This window comes from Phallusia mammillata, chromosome 1 (assembly GCF_965637545.1).
Source record: "Phallusia mammillata chromosome 1, kaPhaMamm4.hap1.1, whole genome shotgun sequence".
NCBI lineage: Eukaryota > Metazoa > Chordata > Ascidiacea > Phlebobranchia > Ascidiidae > Phallusia > Phallusia mammillata.
The window spans coordinates 30,867,828-30,882,483 of NC_137252.1; the positions used below are offsets into that span (position 1 = coordinate 30,867,828).

Sequence of the window (14,656 nt, forward strand, 5' to 3'; positions counted from 1 at the left end):
CCGTGGCCAATTTAGTACAATTTGTAAAACAATTCGACAGAATCAAAACGTTTTAAAAAATATACTTGAATAACTTTTCGCAATAAAAAATTTCTAACTTTCTTACCCCTACAAAACATTTTTGGGTAGGTGTTTCTCGAAAGAATACTTTAATTGTCTGTTTATTATGGCTAGGGAAGTAATTTGGCCGTTACACGGTTAAAAATGTTGAACCTGTGTCAAGCACACCGATTGACGATATACTGAAATTGTAAACTTGTACTTCCACCTGTCAAGCGGTTTCCCTCCACTTGTCAAGCGGTTGCAGATTTTATCAATTTTATGTTTATCAACCTGTTAATAACATGCGGCTTTTACCGCAAGATCTATTGATTCTCATCAAAAGATGGAGGACCGTTTAGCTGACGATGTAATATTCAACTCAACTTAACGAAAGTAGCTTTTTCAAGTCTGATGATTTGAGGTTACTATTCAAGATCTTGGTTTGGGTAAGGAGGTTGCTATATGGTATTGACTGTGAGCTTGCATAAGCTATTGAGATGTTGATTGGGGTTATAAAATAGGTGTAAAGTGTTAACTGATGAACAAGCGATTTACCAATGTTACAAAAAAAACAAAAACAAAAAAGGTTGCATATTTATGAAATTTGTTGTTAAACACGACTGAAGCTAAACAAAATACTAATTATTTTTTAAGAACTTGTAATTTTGCTGACGTCTCGCCTACCAGAACGGTAACGTTTCTTTAAAGCAATGAAGTGAAATATTTGAAAACACACCAGCGGAAACGCTTTTATATTGCTTGTTAAAAACAAGAGTAGTTGCCAGTTGGTCGCGTGTATAGGCTTAACTATAAAAAGCGGACAACTTTCGAGCCCAACAAGCTTTGTTAATAAAACATCGGGTCGTGGCCAGGTTTGGGATCTGTAATTTTGGGTTCGGGTCCCAATTTAACATCCATAACAACTCTGTTTAAACTTATGGCATAAGTTTTCACAACAAAAATTTGTTAAATTTCTGTTTTTTGAACATAGGGTAGGATAACCTCGCATTGAATAATGTCAGATGAAGCAATGAACAAGTTTATTGACGTGTGGGTTGATCCCGGACTGCAACTGGTTGATCCAGAACACCGAACCCACGTTAAAGAGTACAAGAAATTTATGGAAGAGAGATTTTTCAAGTGGGGCAAGCAAAATGAAATCGACGGTTATTTCTTGAATCCTGGCATGGAACCTGGCACTGTTCGCTATGCTTACAATCAGCTAAAGTACAAAAATGGCGACGTACTGGTTGTGACTTATCCAAAATCAGGTAGTTTGAAAGACTTTTTGTTCGTTTTCGAAGTTGGTAGCTAGTTTGTCTAACTTTTTGCGTGTCTGATTGGCATAAATCTGGGTGGAAAACAAAATCAGTTTGTCACTAAAATTGTAATACTCTGGGCTAGTGGTTCCCAACCGGGGAGAAATTCCACCCAAGGGAGAAATTTTAAAACTTTAGGAAAGAATTTATCGTTTGTAAATCGACACGGAGTTCGGGCGTGAAGGCGCGAAGATTCGGTTTGATCAAATTATAAAGCGCGAATTCTCGGAAAAACTCGTGTCAATGGTTCGAATCCCACCACGTACAGGCTCGATTTTCAAGCCTATGCTTTGCTATGGGGGAAGGTTTGGAGACCGGCTTGATTTGTTATGACGCAGTCATTGGGCCAAAGGCGTACTATGATTTATGAATAAGTAGGCCGTGGATCTTTGCATTACTCTGTTTTGCGCAGGTACGACTTGGGTGACTAGAATCGTGCAAAATATCCTCTACAGACACGATCTAAAGCTTCTAGAACTTGCCATCGGTGTATCACAGTTTTACTCGTATTTGGAATTTGGACCAGGTTTGTCGGGCTGTCATTTCGAACTTTGTCGGGTGTTGGCAAACGCAGAATTCAAACATATAGCAGAACTTTACTTAAATGTATCGCCAATTCCCTTCGATACTACATTACACCACTGAACTATGTTTTATCACTCTGTTGGTGCAATTTTGCAGTCGCATGATCTTCTTATGGCCGTTTTTATGTGTAGTTTGTTGAAGTGTGCCTTGTATGATATGCCATTATTCCGATGTTGAGGGCGTTTCGTATTGGACGTCGAAACGTCGGTTGTTTGCACTAACAACTGGAAAAGAAATATTTGTTTATGCCTGGCAGCAACAGCTTATTTATTACATTACTTCATTTTTTTGGGTCTATAGATCACGCATTTATTCACACTTTTGCATTTTGTTTTGTACGCATTATAGTTTCGAAGTATGAAGTGATGGAAAACATCAAGTTGCCACGTAGATTTTTCGGCACTCACCTGCCCGAAGCACTCGTGAACAGCAAGAAAGTCATGCAAAGTGGCGGCAAAGTAAGCAATCTTATTGTCTTATTGGATCAAATTTTTATGTTAAGTCAGTGTTTTTGTGTGGCAACTCACCCAAAGGGAAGATAATAAGTTATGTACACTCTGAAATGATGAATGTACGTTTGTTTGTCTACTCCACATAGACAAATAAATGTATATTTTTATAAATGTCACCAATATTAGATTTTTCTAGCTTACGCCTTGCCATATGGTGGTGAATACTTGGTCATCGGCTGATTTGGCGCCTTCGATGGGCCTGGGGTACTGTGATTTAAAAATGAGTGTGCTGTGATCGATGGTTTGCATAGACGCTTCAGGGCTGATCCCAGTTTGACTTTATGTTCATCTTATTGTGTGAATGTTTTTTTGAAATAATGCAAATTTCTCTTCAACCACTTTTGCTTCCAACGATTTTACTTGAAACGACATAATTCCTTCTTAGATAATCTATGTGATGCGGAACCCCAAAGACAGGGCAGTTTCCTGGTATAACTTTGTTCAGAGTTTGCCATACAGAAAACACAAATCGCTTGAAGATGTTTTTCCGAAGAACGAAAGTGATTTTCTGGACGTTTGTTTTTCCGGTTGGTAGGATTTAATGTGTAACTTAAGGGTGAATAAGCCTGCCAAAGAATTTGTTTGTTGTGAACACTTTCCTTGTGCAGTGATGACAACAAAGTTCCCTATACCCATTGGAAACACAATGTAGTCACTAAATACACATTATCTGACTGCCTTATTTTTGTTTAAGATAATAAAATTGTTTAATGAAGAAAATACCGGCCCAAAGAGACTTATAAAGCCACATGCTTTATTAATCAAATATTTCGGCAAGTGCTTATGCCCGTCGTCTGTAATATCTTCATTTCTCTCATGAACCTATAGGTGTATAGTAACGTTTATTTGAAAATGCAATACGTTTGGCAAGCTACCGTTTGTAATCAATTTTATTGTAAACAGGAAAACAAAGGTCATTCGTAAAGGATGGCGAGGGCTACCTGGAGAGTTTAAGGGAGTGGTACAAACATAAAGACGATGAAAACTTTAAAGTTGTCGTGTTCGAGGAATTAAGAAAGGTATGTGCTTACTTTTTTGTCAACGAGCTAACCTTGTATGGCAATACATAACTGAAACGTTAAATTCGAAATAAAACAGCGCTCTTTAACCTAACCCAACCACAACAGTCACAGGGGTGCAAGGGCACTAAGTTATTAGTATAAGGCAAAAAAGCTGGTAAATGTAAGTAACTTACAGCGTGTGTATGATAATGTACTGTATTGCCCTTTTAAAACGGTACTAGCTTAACGTTTTCCTTGTCTGTAACCGGCCTTTATTGTTACCACAAATACAAAGGTACATGGGGTAAGAGGTAAAAGAATTAAAGATTACTTGATTAAAAGACCTACAACTACGTCAGCGAAACCGGTTTGACGTCATACTGAAAGTTTTTAGTCGTTTTAGAATCCTATAACAGTAATTCAAAACATTGCAACTTTCCTTGGTGAAAAACTGACCGACGAGGAACTGATGGATATTGTGGAGATGACTTCGTTTGCGGCGATGAAAAAACAGGCTGAATCATCGGGAACACAGCAGGAAGGTGGAATGCAAATTTTCAGAAAAGGTAATCTACTTTCCTGATAAACTCAAAATTTTATTAGCACTTATTTTCTGTGTTTAGGCAAAGCTGGAGCTTGGAAGGACCATCTGACTGTCGCACAGTCGGAACTTGTCGATCGCAAAGTAAAAGAAATACTTGGACACACAGACATCAAGTTTACATATGATTAACGTCAGCGAGTGTTTAACGTATTTGTTAAATTTTGTTAGACAATTTTTTGTGCATTTATAATTCTACGGCCGTCCTGTAATCATTTGATCGACCGTGCAATGGTTGCAATCGTCTTGTGATTTTGAAAACTTGAAATTATTATCATATAGATAAGTATCTTTTGTTAGCGTTAGAAACTTGCCATGCTGTATACGTATTGTTTGAAGATTGTATAACGTAAACGGCATGTTACATTGTCATAAAATTTCATTTTGATGGTATTTGGGAATGGAAGATACAAAAATGCATATGCTTCTTAATAAGTTTCAAATTCTGTCATAATAGGTCAAAAAATAAATAAATTTTGTACATCTAAAACATAAAAATCTTAATTATATCGGAGTGCTGGTGTCAAATATGTTCGTATCCTTGATGGCAACAGACGGTCACAAAAAGTTTTAGTAAACTATTTACCATGTTAGATTTTTGGCCCACTTACTTATACACAAGATGTAGTACTGTGTCAGTTGCGCTGACATTGCGATTATTTTGCAACGTTTCACTTTAAAGTGTCAGTAATAGGGCCTGCAAAAACACAAATAAGTCGTGAGCGATACTTGCCAACCACCGTACATGCAGAAATAAAAAAAAAACTTTGAAGCACTGTTACCGGATTTACTGTTATCAAAAACAAAATAGTTTGCATTAAAATGTCTTGGGATCTTTTTGTTTTGTTTAATGTCATCACATTTCCCGCAAAATAGACTTTGCAAAATTTTGAAAAAGCTTTTGAAACAATCAGTTCTAATTGTTACAAATCCGAACTATGCTGTATTTTTGATTTCCAGCACAAAGCAATGAAAAAAAAATTGAAACATGGCCAAATTTGCGAGCCTTTGCGGCCGTAGTTCCCCTCCATGGTGTAATGCCTGTGCAACGTGAGAGGCCAAGGGGATCACGTGTTACAAATAATGCTTTTCCGTCGAAACTGAGCATTTTGTCAGTTTGGTAAAAGTTGTTAACTTTGCATATGCTTTACTCCGTGCCGGTATTTTTGAACGAAGCACAGCAATGTTTAATTTGAACGCAAATATTCACACTATGTTTGCACCTCGTTATCAATGCTAATATGGTTGAAACTGCTAGGCCTACATGCATTTTCCTGTCACAAACGCGTGTTAGCAAACTTGTCGATCTAGGTTGGTATGGCTGTTTCTAAACCAATGACAGGCTAAAGGTTTATGTCAATAAGAACGGTTCTTGAAAAAGAAGCAGATTAATCAGAAACTTTGCTAAATGGCAAATAAAATTTATTGACCAATTGGATAGTAGCTACCGTGACAAGAAAGCTCAAGCAAGAAGTTCTTTCTCGACCCAAGTTTTATTGTCGATATTTATGCGTTGTTTTCATCATAAAATTAGGGTCAATTGGGTATTGGGTATCTGGTCGAATTTGAGTTTAGTTTATTTTTGTTTAGCGGGCTAGCTGGATGCGAACCTGAAATCCAACTTTGCTATGTGTTGATGTATGCATTCGCCCGGCTGTATTGAATAGCGTACAGTCGTAGCCTACATGTTATAACTCTTTCAGATTAAGCCCTGGCAAATCTTTTTTTTCTTCGGTAAATTATTTTGAAGCCTAATTCAGCAATTAACAACATAATCAGATTTGGAACGGAAAGTTAATTGTACTACAAAAGGTTTTAATTTTCAGTATATCAGGGACAACCTAACTGTTTTTAGTAACTGCAGGTTTGCGCAAATTTGGAAAGGCAATTGGTACTGGTTCCATTAGACAATGTCGGAAGCAATTTGGGACTCATTCATAGAGACTATGTTAGCACCTGGTCTTGCCCTGGTTGATCCCGAACACAGAATTTATGAAGAGGAATACAGAAAATTTCTTCTGAGAAATATAACCCACGGCGACCAGTTGAATGAGATTGATGGATATTATTTACTTCCTGGCTTTGAACCGGAAAGCGCAAGATACGCTTATGATAATTTCGAATTTAAGCAAGGGGATGTGATTATTTCTACTTACCCCAAAACAGGTCAACACAGAAATAGATTAGTTGTGCTAAACAGCCTATTGCTTTACGATTTGATGTCAAAGTTTATTCCAAAAAAATGTAATTATATGAGATCAAAAGAAAAATTAAATGTGTTTTATGGGCTAATTTGTATGTTCAAATATAAAAATAATCTACGATTTCATTGCAAAATGTTGCTATGATTGGTCTAATGTTTAAGAGGTAAACGATTTTTGAAAAACGGTAAACTTTGTTTAACCTGATATTTCTGCAAATAACTTTTTTATTGAATTTTACTGGCGTGTTTAAACATTTAAACAAACGAAAGATAATTTTGTTTGTGCTTGGTGCAGGCACAACGTGGATGACTGCCATTGTGCAAAATATTCTTTACATACGTGATCCAAAATTTCTGGAACAGGCCTCCAAGATTTCATTATTCTTTTCGTACATGGAATTCGGACCTGGTAACTTTTAAGAAATACGATTTTTTGATACCACAAAAGTTCAAATCAATTTCAAGCTTTTAGTTGTTCGATTCTGAGTAGTGTTTTATTGCTGAACTCATCGGAAATTCTTCTTCCGCCTTAAGCACATGTGTTTTATCTGTTTTTTTTTACAAATAAAGTCGATTTCTATGTTGCATCAATGCCGTCCTAATTTATAGAACCATTCATTGCTACTGTTCTACAGTTTCCAAATACCGGGTTACGGAAAACTTGAAGGTTCCAAGGCGATTTTTTGGTACGCATCTTCCCGAACCGCTAGTAAACACGAAGAAGATCCGAAAAAGTGGAGCCAAGGTACAACCCTACTTAAGTTATTTAAAAAAAGGGGGAGAAAAAGGCAAAACACGAAAATCCAAACACTTGATTGCTAAAAACAGCAGTCGCCATTGATCACATTGTAGCAAGTTGGGTTGAACTTTTCGGTTTGGTTTAGGCTTCAGTTGAAATACAATGGGCTGGATTGGGGCCTGATTTTAAGGCTGCATTTGTACCGTAATTTCACTAACTTTAGGGTCTAGTACGGGCTTTCAATAACATTACCCGTTCGGATTTGTATTTTTAGGCTTCACTTTCAATCCCGCTTACCGCTCTGATTATTCTTGTTCTGTAAGAAAACCAACGTTTTCATTTTAAACACTTGCAAAGCCCTTTAGTTCAGCAATTTTGGAAAATCAACGACACTATACCTCACAGCAGGCCTACATTTAGCTAATTTTCGATAGGTGGCGCAAATAGCACGAATACCTTTGAGACGGTATAGAACTTGGCCGAATGGCCTGGCGCGCTTGACTCATATACAGACATAAAAAACCTTGATCGGGATTCGTCCCGGGGAGTGTCCTGGGTTCGAACCCCGTGAAAAAAAAGAAAAGAAAAAAAACTCAAAACTTAACTCTAAAACTCAGAACCGGTATATCTCCAAAAAAGTTGACGGTTGAGGCTATTAGGGTTGGGGTAAGGTATTATCATTAAAAATTCTACAAAACTAACCTTAAAACTGAGTTTCAAAGAATATTTAAAATCATCCCCTCTTTGGCTGCTAAATAAATAATCCTGCATTTGGAGACACCCATCGAAATTTAGCTAAATGTGGGTACGCCGTGAAGTATGTTGTTAGTGTCTCTACCAGCAATATCAACGTCGAAAGAAAATCTGCCTAAGCATGTTTATTAACAAACTTTCAATCTCATTTGAACTCCAAAATAACGCCCTAAAGTATTCGACTGATCAGCTTTATGAAAGCAAACAGATTTGAACATACTCCTAAGTTGATAGTCCCCTTCAGGTGATATATATGATGCGGAATCCGAAAGACCGTGCTGTTTCCTGGTACAACTTTGTGCAATCGCTTCCAATGTCGTCCCACAAGGCGTTGGAACCGATATTTCCCAAAGACATGCGCACATTTCTGGATGTTTGCTTTTCTGGTGAGTGTCAGATGTAATGTAGGTCACATACTCAAGTCAAACAAATGAAACATCAACGTATAACTTATGAGTTGACAAAAACCGCCTTTTACCCTGTAGTTGTGTTCAACCTGAAGCAAACTGTATTTTCTTACATCAAAAGGTAAGTAACAATAAGGAGGAACACATTTTATGAATCACTATGGTTTAATAAGTTGTATTTGTTTTAATTGCACCTTGGTTGAAACATTTTAACTTGAAAAAGGGAAATGTTTTAGTTTTTTACAGGCTTGTAAGATTTAAGTGTAACTATGAAACACTTAGCATCTTCGCTGAATTAAAAATTGTTATTTTTTGATAATTCTACATGCCTTTTGGAAGGTGTAGTGAGCTTAAGAAAAGTTTACATCTTGCTTGTCTATAGGAAAGCAAAAATCGTTTGCTAAAGACGGGGAAGGCTACTTTGAATGTCTGAAAGAATGGTACAAGCACAACAGCGAGGAAAATTTCAGGATAGTGGTTTATGAAGAACTGAAAATGGTCTTTTGGTTTCGTATCGCCGACGTAACATATATAACAGCCACTAATTATCTGCTTATATGGTGTAGAATCCTCATGCGGAGATTAAAAAAATCGCGGACTTTCTTGACGAAAAACTTACTGATGAAGAAGTCAACAAGATTGTCGAAAATACTTCGTTTACTGCAATGAAACAACGTGCAGAAGCTGGTGGTACGCAGAGAAAAGGTGGAATGCAGATGTTTCGGACAGGTTTTGATCTTGAGTTTGGCTTTTTGTCCTAATATATAATAAAGTATTGTTACTTAATTAGGTAACATCGGGGGATGGAAGAATCATTTAACAGTTGCACAATCTGAACTTGTTGATCGAAAATTTAAAGAAGTTCTTGGCGACACTGACATTGAATTTATCTACGAATAGCTTTTGAATTAGTGTGGTTTAATTCCAAGTAGTAATTCCGGTTGTTGGGTCAACGCCTATCAGCTGGTTTTGGAATATACCCGATGAGCTAAATACGTTAACAATTGCCTAGCAGGTTTTGTGTGAAGAAGCGTAATAACTGTTATTACGCTTTTACTGTCACTGTGGACAACAGCAGTAGCTCTTGAATAGTTTTAGGGTGTCTCCGTGGCTAAAAAAACAATTTTTGAAGCATCCTATTTATATGTACAATGCAATAAGTAAGACTGTTTTACGTGAGAAATAAGATCAAGATTTGGTGCTATAGTCATGAACACCCACTTTATATCATGAAACGCTAATTACCACAAAATGACCAATAAAAAATGATTAATCGGCACAGCATACCGTTTGAGAATTACTATGCTGCAGTATCAAATAAGCATCGAATAAAGTAAGCCGAAATTTTTATTCCGATCCTGGTTTTGTATTTCAACTGAACACAAGAAAAAAGTGTCATAACAAAAATATGGTTTATTTTATTCCGGTAAAATATGAAAAACAAACATCAGCAATAGAAACTATTTGAAAGAAATTAGTCCAGTAAGAATAACGTTGTACGCCAAAGTGACGTCACCCTTCAACGTCAGCAGAATTGCTGTTTGGACAGGAACGCTCGGCTGAAAAAAAGAAAATCTTAATTTACTTGATTTTTGTTAGTTTACTTTCTGCATTTCTTAACCTTTTCCATTAGTCAAACACGTCAATGCAATGTGTTTTGGAGGCAAAAACCAGTAATACAGAACAAAATAAAACAACTGGAACAAACATCAAAGTAACATATAAAGGATATTATTTGGGGTCTGTAAAACCGTAAGAAAAGTGCAAACCACCATACAAGCAGAAATGAAGGAAAAGCTTTGAATTACCAATACCGGATTTACCGTAATCAAAAACAAAATAATTTGCATTAAAATATCTTGGGATCTTCTTGTTTTGTTTATGGTCATCTCATTTCCCGCAAAACAGACTTCGCAAAATTACAAAAAAGCTAATGAAACGGTCAGTTCTAACAGCTACAAATCCGATCCATACCATATTTTTAATTTCCAGCCCACAAAGCAATGAAAAAAAAAAACTATTTAAAACATAGCTAATTTTGCGAGCCTTTGCCGTCGTTGTTCCCCTTGTTGGCGTAAGAGGTCGAGGGGACTTCTCTATCAGCCGTTGCAAATGATGGTTTTAGCCGAAACTGAGCATTTTTGTCAAAGTTAGTAACTTTACACATGCTCTACTTCGCACCGATGTTTTAGGATGAAGCACAGTAATGTTCAATTTAAACGCAAATAGTCACACTATGTTTGCACCTTGTTATATATGCTTAGTTGGTTAAAACTGTTACATGAATTTCCGGCCACAAATGCGTGTTAGCAAATGATAAACTTGTCAATCTAGGTTGGTATGCCTGTTTTAAACCAATAGCAGGAGAAAAGTTTCTGTCAACTAGAATAGTTCTTGTAATAGAAGCAGATTAATCAGAATATTCGCTAATTACCAAAAGTCAAAATAATTTCGTGAATTTATTGGTTGGATAGTACCTACTTTACGTGACTAAAAAACTCAAGCAAGAAGTTCTAACTCGATCCACGTTTTGTTGATGGAACTGTTTTCGGCGTAATATTTAAAGCAATTGCGTACTGGGTATCTGGTCGGATTTGAGTTTAATTTATTTTCATTAAGGCAGCTAGGTAGATGCAAACCTAAATTTCAACTTTGCTGTATATGTATGTTTTTTACATTCATTGTTCGAAATATATTTGCTCAAGGAGTATTCTTATAACTTTTAAGATTCATGCCTATCCGTTTCCAAATCGTTTTATTTCGGTAAATTGCTTTGAAACCTAGTTCGTTTGTAAAAAGATATTCAGATTTGGGCCTAAAAGTTAGTTGTACCACACAAAGTTTTTTAAATTTCACGAATTCGGAGACAGGTTGGACTGACTGCTTTATGTAACTATGTGTATTTACGCAAATTAGGAAAAGCAATTTGAACTGATTTCATTAGACAATGTCGGAAGCAATTTGGGACCCATTCATAGAAACTATGTTAGCACCTGGTCTTGCCCTGGTTGATCCCGAACACAGAATTTATGAAGAGGAATACAGAAAATTTCTTCTGAGAAATGTAACCCACGGCGACCAGTTGCATGAGATTGATGGATATTATTTACTTCCTGGCTTTGAACCGGAAAGCGCAAGATACGCTTACAATAATTTCGAATTTAAGAAAGGGGATGTCATTGTTTCTACTTACCCCAAAACAGGTCAATACTGACGTTTGATATCAAACTTTGTTCACAAAAAGTTGTAACTTATTTGTGAGGCTTAAAGAAAGATGTGTTTTGTGGGCTAATTTGTATGTTTTAATATAAAAATAAACCATTTTTGAGTAAGAGGTAATAGTTAAGAGGTAATAATTTTCACAAAACAGGTAGTTTTGTTTAACGATGCTTGTACTTAACGATACTAAACTTAAAATTAGAATCTCCCAGTTCGTTGCTTAGGGGATGAAGACTGAAACAAACCTTATGTCTGTTGATTTAAGTGTATGAAAAACACTAAGTCAGTTGTTAAGACAAGATTTAAAAAAAATATATAGGCTAAATCCCGCCTTTACAGCATTCGTATAACCTGATATCTTTGCCAATAACTTCTTTGAATAAATTTTACTGGCGTGGAAAAAAAAGTTTGTTTGTGCTTGGTGCAGGTACAACGTGGATGACTGCTATTGTTCAAAACATTCTTTACATACGTGATCCAAAATTTCTGGAACAGGCTTCCAAGATTTCACTATTCTTTTCGTACATGGAATTCGGACCTGGTAAAATATTTTTTTGACACAAAAGTTCATTTCAGTTTTGAGTTTTGTTTAATTTCGAGTATTGTTTTATAGCTGTGCTCATAAACGTTCTCATGCATTCTTAAGTAAATGTGTTTATTTGTTTTTGCAAGTGGTGTCGATTTCTACATTGCACCAATGGTGTCGTATTTTATAGAATCGTTCATTTTCCTTTTTCAGCTTCCAAATACCGGGTTACTGAAAACTTAAAGGTGCCGAGGCGATTTCTTGGCACGCATCTTCCCGAACCACTAGTAAACATGGAGAAAATCCGAAAAAGTGGAGCTAAGGTAAAACCCTACACATAAGTTGTTTAAAAAAGGGGTAAAACAAATCCAAACACGCTAAAAAACAGCAATGGTCACATAGTTGTAAGCTGGGTGGAGCTTTTCGGTTCGGGTTGGGCTTCAGCTGAAATATAATGGGTTGGATTGGGACATGACATTAGTATTGTAATATCATCAACTTTCGTGCCCAGTTTGGGCTTTGAATAACATTACGGGTTCGGATTTGTATGGTTAGGCTTCACTTTTAGGCCTGCTTAAAGTCCAAATTGATCATGTTGCTAGAGAACCAATTGTTTTATTTCAAACACTCTCAATGCCGAATAGTTTAAAAATACCAATGTCCGAGAAAATCTTGAAATGTTTAACTGAGCAACTTTAAGCAAGCAAAAAAGTTTCAAACATACATCATGCAAGTTAAAAGTCCGGTTCAGGTGATATATATGATGCGAAATCCAAAAGACCGTGCAGTTTCCTGGTACAACTTTGTTCAATCGCTTCCACTGTCGTCCCACAAGTCGTTGGAACCGATATTTCCCAAAGACATGCGCAAGTTTCTTGATGTTTGCTTTTCTGGTGAGTGTCAGATGTAATGTAGGTCACATACTCAAGTCAAACAAGCAAAATCTTTGCCGCACGTTTGACAAAGCGCTTTTTGCCCTGTAGTTGTGTTCAACCTAAACTAAACCGTATTCCCTTGCATCAAAAGGTAAGTAACACTAAAAAGGAACACGTTTTATGATTGACAATGATTTGATAATTTAAGTTGTATCAGTTACAATTGCATCTTGGTTGCAACGTTTTAATTTGTCATGAAAAAGTGTTTTAGTTTTTAAATAGGTTTGCAAAATTACAGTGAAACTGGGATTAACTGAGCATTTTTGCTGACCTAAATATTTTCATTTTGTTTTGACAATTTTAACTGCTTTTTGGAAGGCGCTTGCGCTTAAGCAAAATTCACACCTTGTGTGTCTATAGGAAAGCAAAAATCGTTTTCTAAAGACGGGGAAGGCTACTTTGAATGCCTCAAAGAATGGTACAAGCACAAAGTCGAGGAAAACTTCAAGATTGTGGTTTATGAAGAACTGAAAATGGTCCTTTGGTTTTGTATTTCTGATATAACGTATATTACAGCAACTAATTATCTACTTATGTGGTGTAGAATCCTCATGCGGAGATTAAAAAAATCGCCGACTTTCTTGGCGAAAAACTTACTGATGCAGAAGTTAACAAGATTGTCGAAAATACTTCGTTTACTGCAATGAAACATCGCGCAGAAGCTGGTGGTACGCAGAGAGATGGTGTAATGCAGATGTTTCGGACAGGTTTTGAACTTGGATTTGTCTTTTATAGTTTGTCCTAATATGTAATAAAGTATTGTTATTCAATTAGGTAACATCGGGGGATGGAAAAATCACTTAACAGTTGCACAATCTGAACTTGTCGACAGAAAATTTGAAGAAGTTCTTGGAGACACTGACATTGAATTTATCTACGAATAGCTTTTGGAGTAATGTAGCTTAATTCCTAGTCGTAATTCCTGTTGTTTGGTCAACGCCTACCTAGTTTTGGAATGTACCTAATGAGCTAAATACGTTATCAAATGCGTCGCGGTTTTTCTGTGCAAGAGCACAATAACAACAATGGACAAATTTAATTGTTTTAGCGTGTGGCACACTAACAATTTATTTTTTCTACCCGCCACGACTTAGAAAACAATTTTTTGAAGCACCTAAATTACAACTTTTATGTAATAAGTTAGACCAGGGGTGGGGAACCTTTTTGCTTATAAAGGCCACGAAACGGTTTATCGATACTCGTTTAGGCCGCACAGACTATTTCCCAGGCATAGGGAAGAGGTGTTCCAACATTTTCGTGGAGTTGTAGTACTTACGACCCAAGCTGAATAAAATTCCTCACTACATTTCCACCATCACTACAACATTCAGGATTTATTTTACGTGTAAACTCGCTTGTTTACAAATATTAATTATCTAAGAGCCGCTTGTGACATCTCAGGCAAGTTTAAGACAATCGATTATGCGCAAACAAGTGTTCTAAGAAGTAAGATTGTAGAACTTGGGCTCTTAGTAGTCCTACGAATTCGCCTTGGGACCATTGACTCACGTTTGAAAATCGCTGTCCTAGAACTAATCAATAATGTGGAATAAAGGTCAACAAATACGTTTTTGTCTATATTTCAGCGCCTTGTGCAGTTTGTAACATCAACATCCTAAAATGTATTTTGACATCGAAGGCCGCACTTGGTGCCCGAAAAGGCCGCAGGTTCCCCACCCCTGAGTTAGACACTGAACACCAACTTTATATCATAAAGCGCTACTTACCACAAAATAACCGATTAAAATAAAATGATTAATTCGGCACTGCATACAGTTTGAGAATTACTGAGCTGCAGTATTAATTAATGGTCG

The 14,656-nt window shown here is 36.5% G+C and overlaps 3 protein-coding genes across 3 annotated transcripts; all 3 read left to right on the forward strand.

Moving 5' to 3' along the window:
- The first annotated feature begins 1,057 nt into the window (after positions 1–1,057).
- On the forward strand, positions 1,058–4,192 carry LOC145211027 (sulfotransferase 6B1-like). The gene is made up of 7 exons (XM_080080017.1): positions 1,058–1,313; positions 1,774–1,887; positions 2,295–2,404; positions 2,844–2,958; positions 3,362–3,477; positions 3,863–4,025; positions 4,083–4,192. Exons 1-7 carry the CDS (start codon positions 1,058–1,060, stop codon positions 4,190–4,192), a joined length of 984 nt encoding a protein of 327 aa, XP_079936143.1.
- A 1,778-nt stretch (positions 4,193–5,970) lies between these two features.
- LOC145211044 (sulfotransferase 2A1-like) lies at positions 5,971–9,062 on the forward strand. Its single transcript, XM_080080018.1, has 7 exons — positions 5,971–6,226; positions 6,559–6,672; positions 6,899–7,008; positions 8,000–8,141; positions 8,545–8,660; positions 8,729–8,891; positions 8,953–9,062. Exons 1-7 carry the CDS (start codon positions 5,971–5,973, stop codon positions 9,060–9,062), a joined length of 1,011 nt encoding a protein of 336 aa, XP_079936144.1.
- A 2,047-nt stretch (positions 9,063–11,109) lies between these two features.
- Positions 11,110–13,726, forward strand: LOC145211060 (sulfotransferase 2A1-like). Its single transcript, XM_080080019.1, has 7 exons — positions 11,110–11,365; positions 11,809–11,922; positions 12,121–12,230; positions 12,659–12,800; positions 13,203–13,318; positions 13,387–13,549; positions 13,617–13,726. Exons 1-7 carry the CDS (start codon positions 11,110–11,112, stop codon positions 13,724–13,726), a joined length of 1,011 nt encoding a protein of 336 aa, XP_079936145.1.
- Positions 13,727–14,656: the final 930 nt, after the last annotated feature.

Excerpts from the sequence above, each read along its gene's own strand:
- LOC145211027 (XM_080080017.1), top strand. The coding sequence starts at position 1,058 with ATGTCAGATGAAGCAATGAACAAGTTTATTGACGTGTGGGTTGATCCC. Across the intron at positions 2,405-2,843 it reads TCATGCAAAGTGGCGGCAAA|ATAATCTATGTGATGCGGAA; the intron begins GTAAGCAATCTT and ends ATTCCTTCTTAG. Across the intron at positions 4,026-4,082 it reads AATGCAAATTTTCAGAAAAG|GCAAAGCTGGAGCTTGGAAG; the intron begins GTAATCTACTTT and ends TTCTGTGTTTAG.
- LOC145211044 (XM_080080018.1), top strand. The coding sequence starts at position 5,971 with ATGTCGGAAGCAATTTGGGACTCATTCATAGAGACTATGTTAGCACCT. Across the intron at positions 6,673-6,898 it reads GTACATGGAATTCGGACCTG|TTTCCAAATACCGGGTTACG; the intron begins GTAACTTTTAAG and ends ACTGTTCTACAG. Across the intron at positions 8,892-8,952 it reads AATGCAGATGTTTCGGACAG|GTAACATCGGGGGATGGAAG; the intron begins GTTTTGATCTTG and ends TTACTTAATTAG.
- LOC145211060 (XM_080080019.1), top strand. The coding sequence starts at position 11,110 with ATGTCGGAAGCAATTTGGGACCCATTCATAGAAACTATGTTAGCACCT. Across the intron at positions 11,923-12,120 it reads GTACATGGAATTCGGACCTG|CTTCCAAATACCGGGTTACT; the intron begins GTAAAATATTTT and ends TTCCTTTTTCAG. Across the intron at positions 13,550-13,616 it reads AATGCAGATGTTTCGGACAG|GTAACATCGGGGGATGGAAA; the intron begins GTTTTGAACTTG and ends TTATTCAATTAG.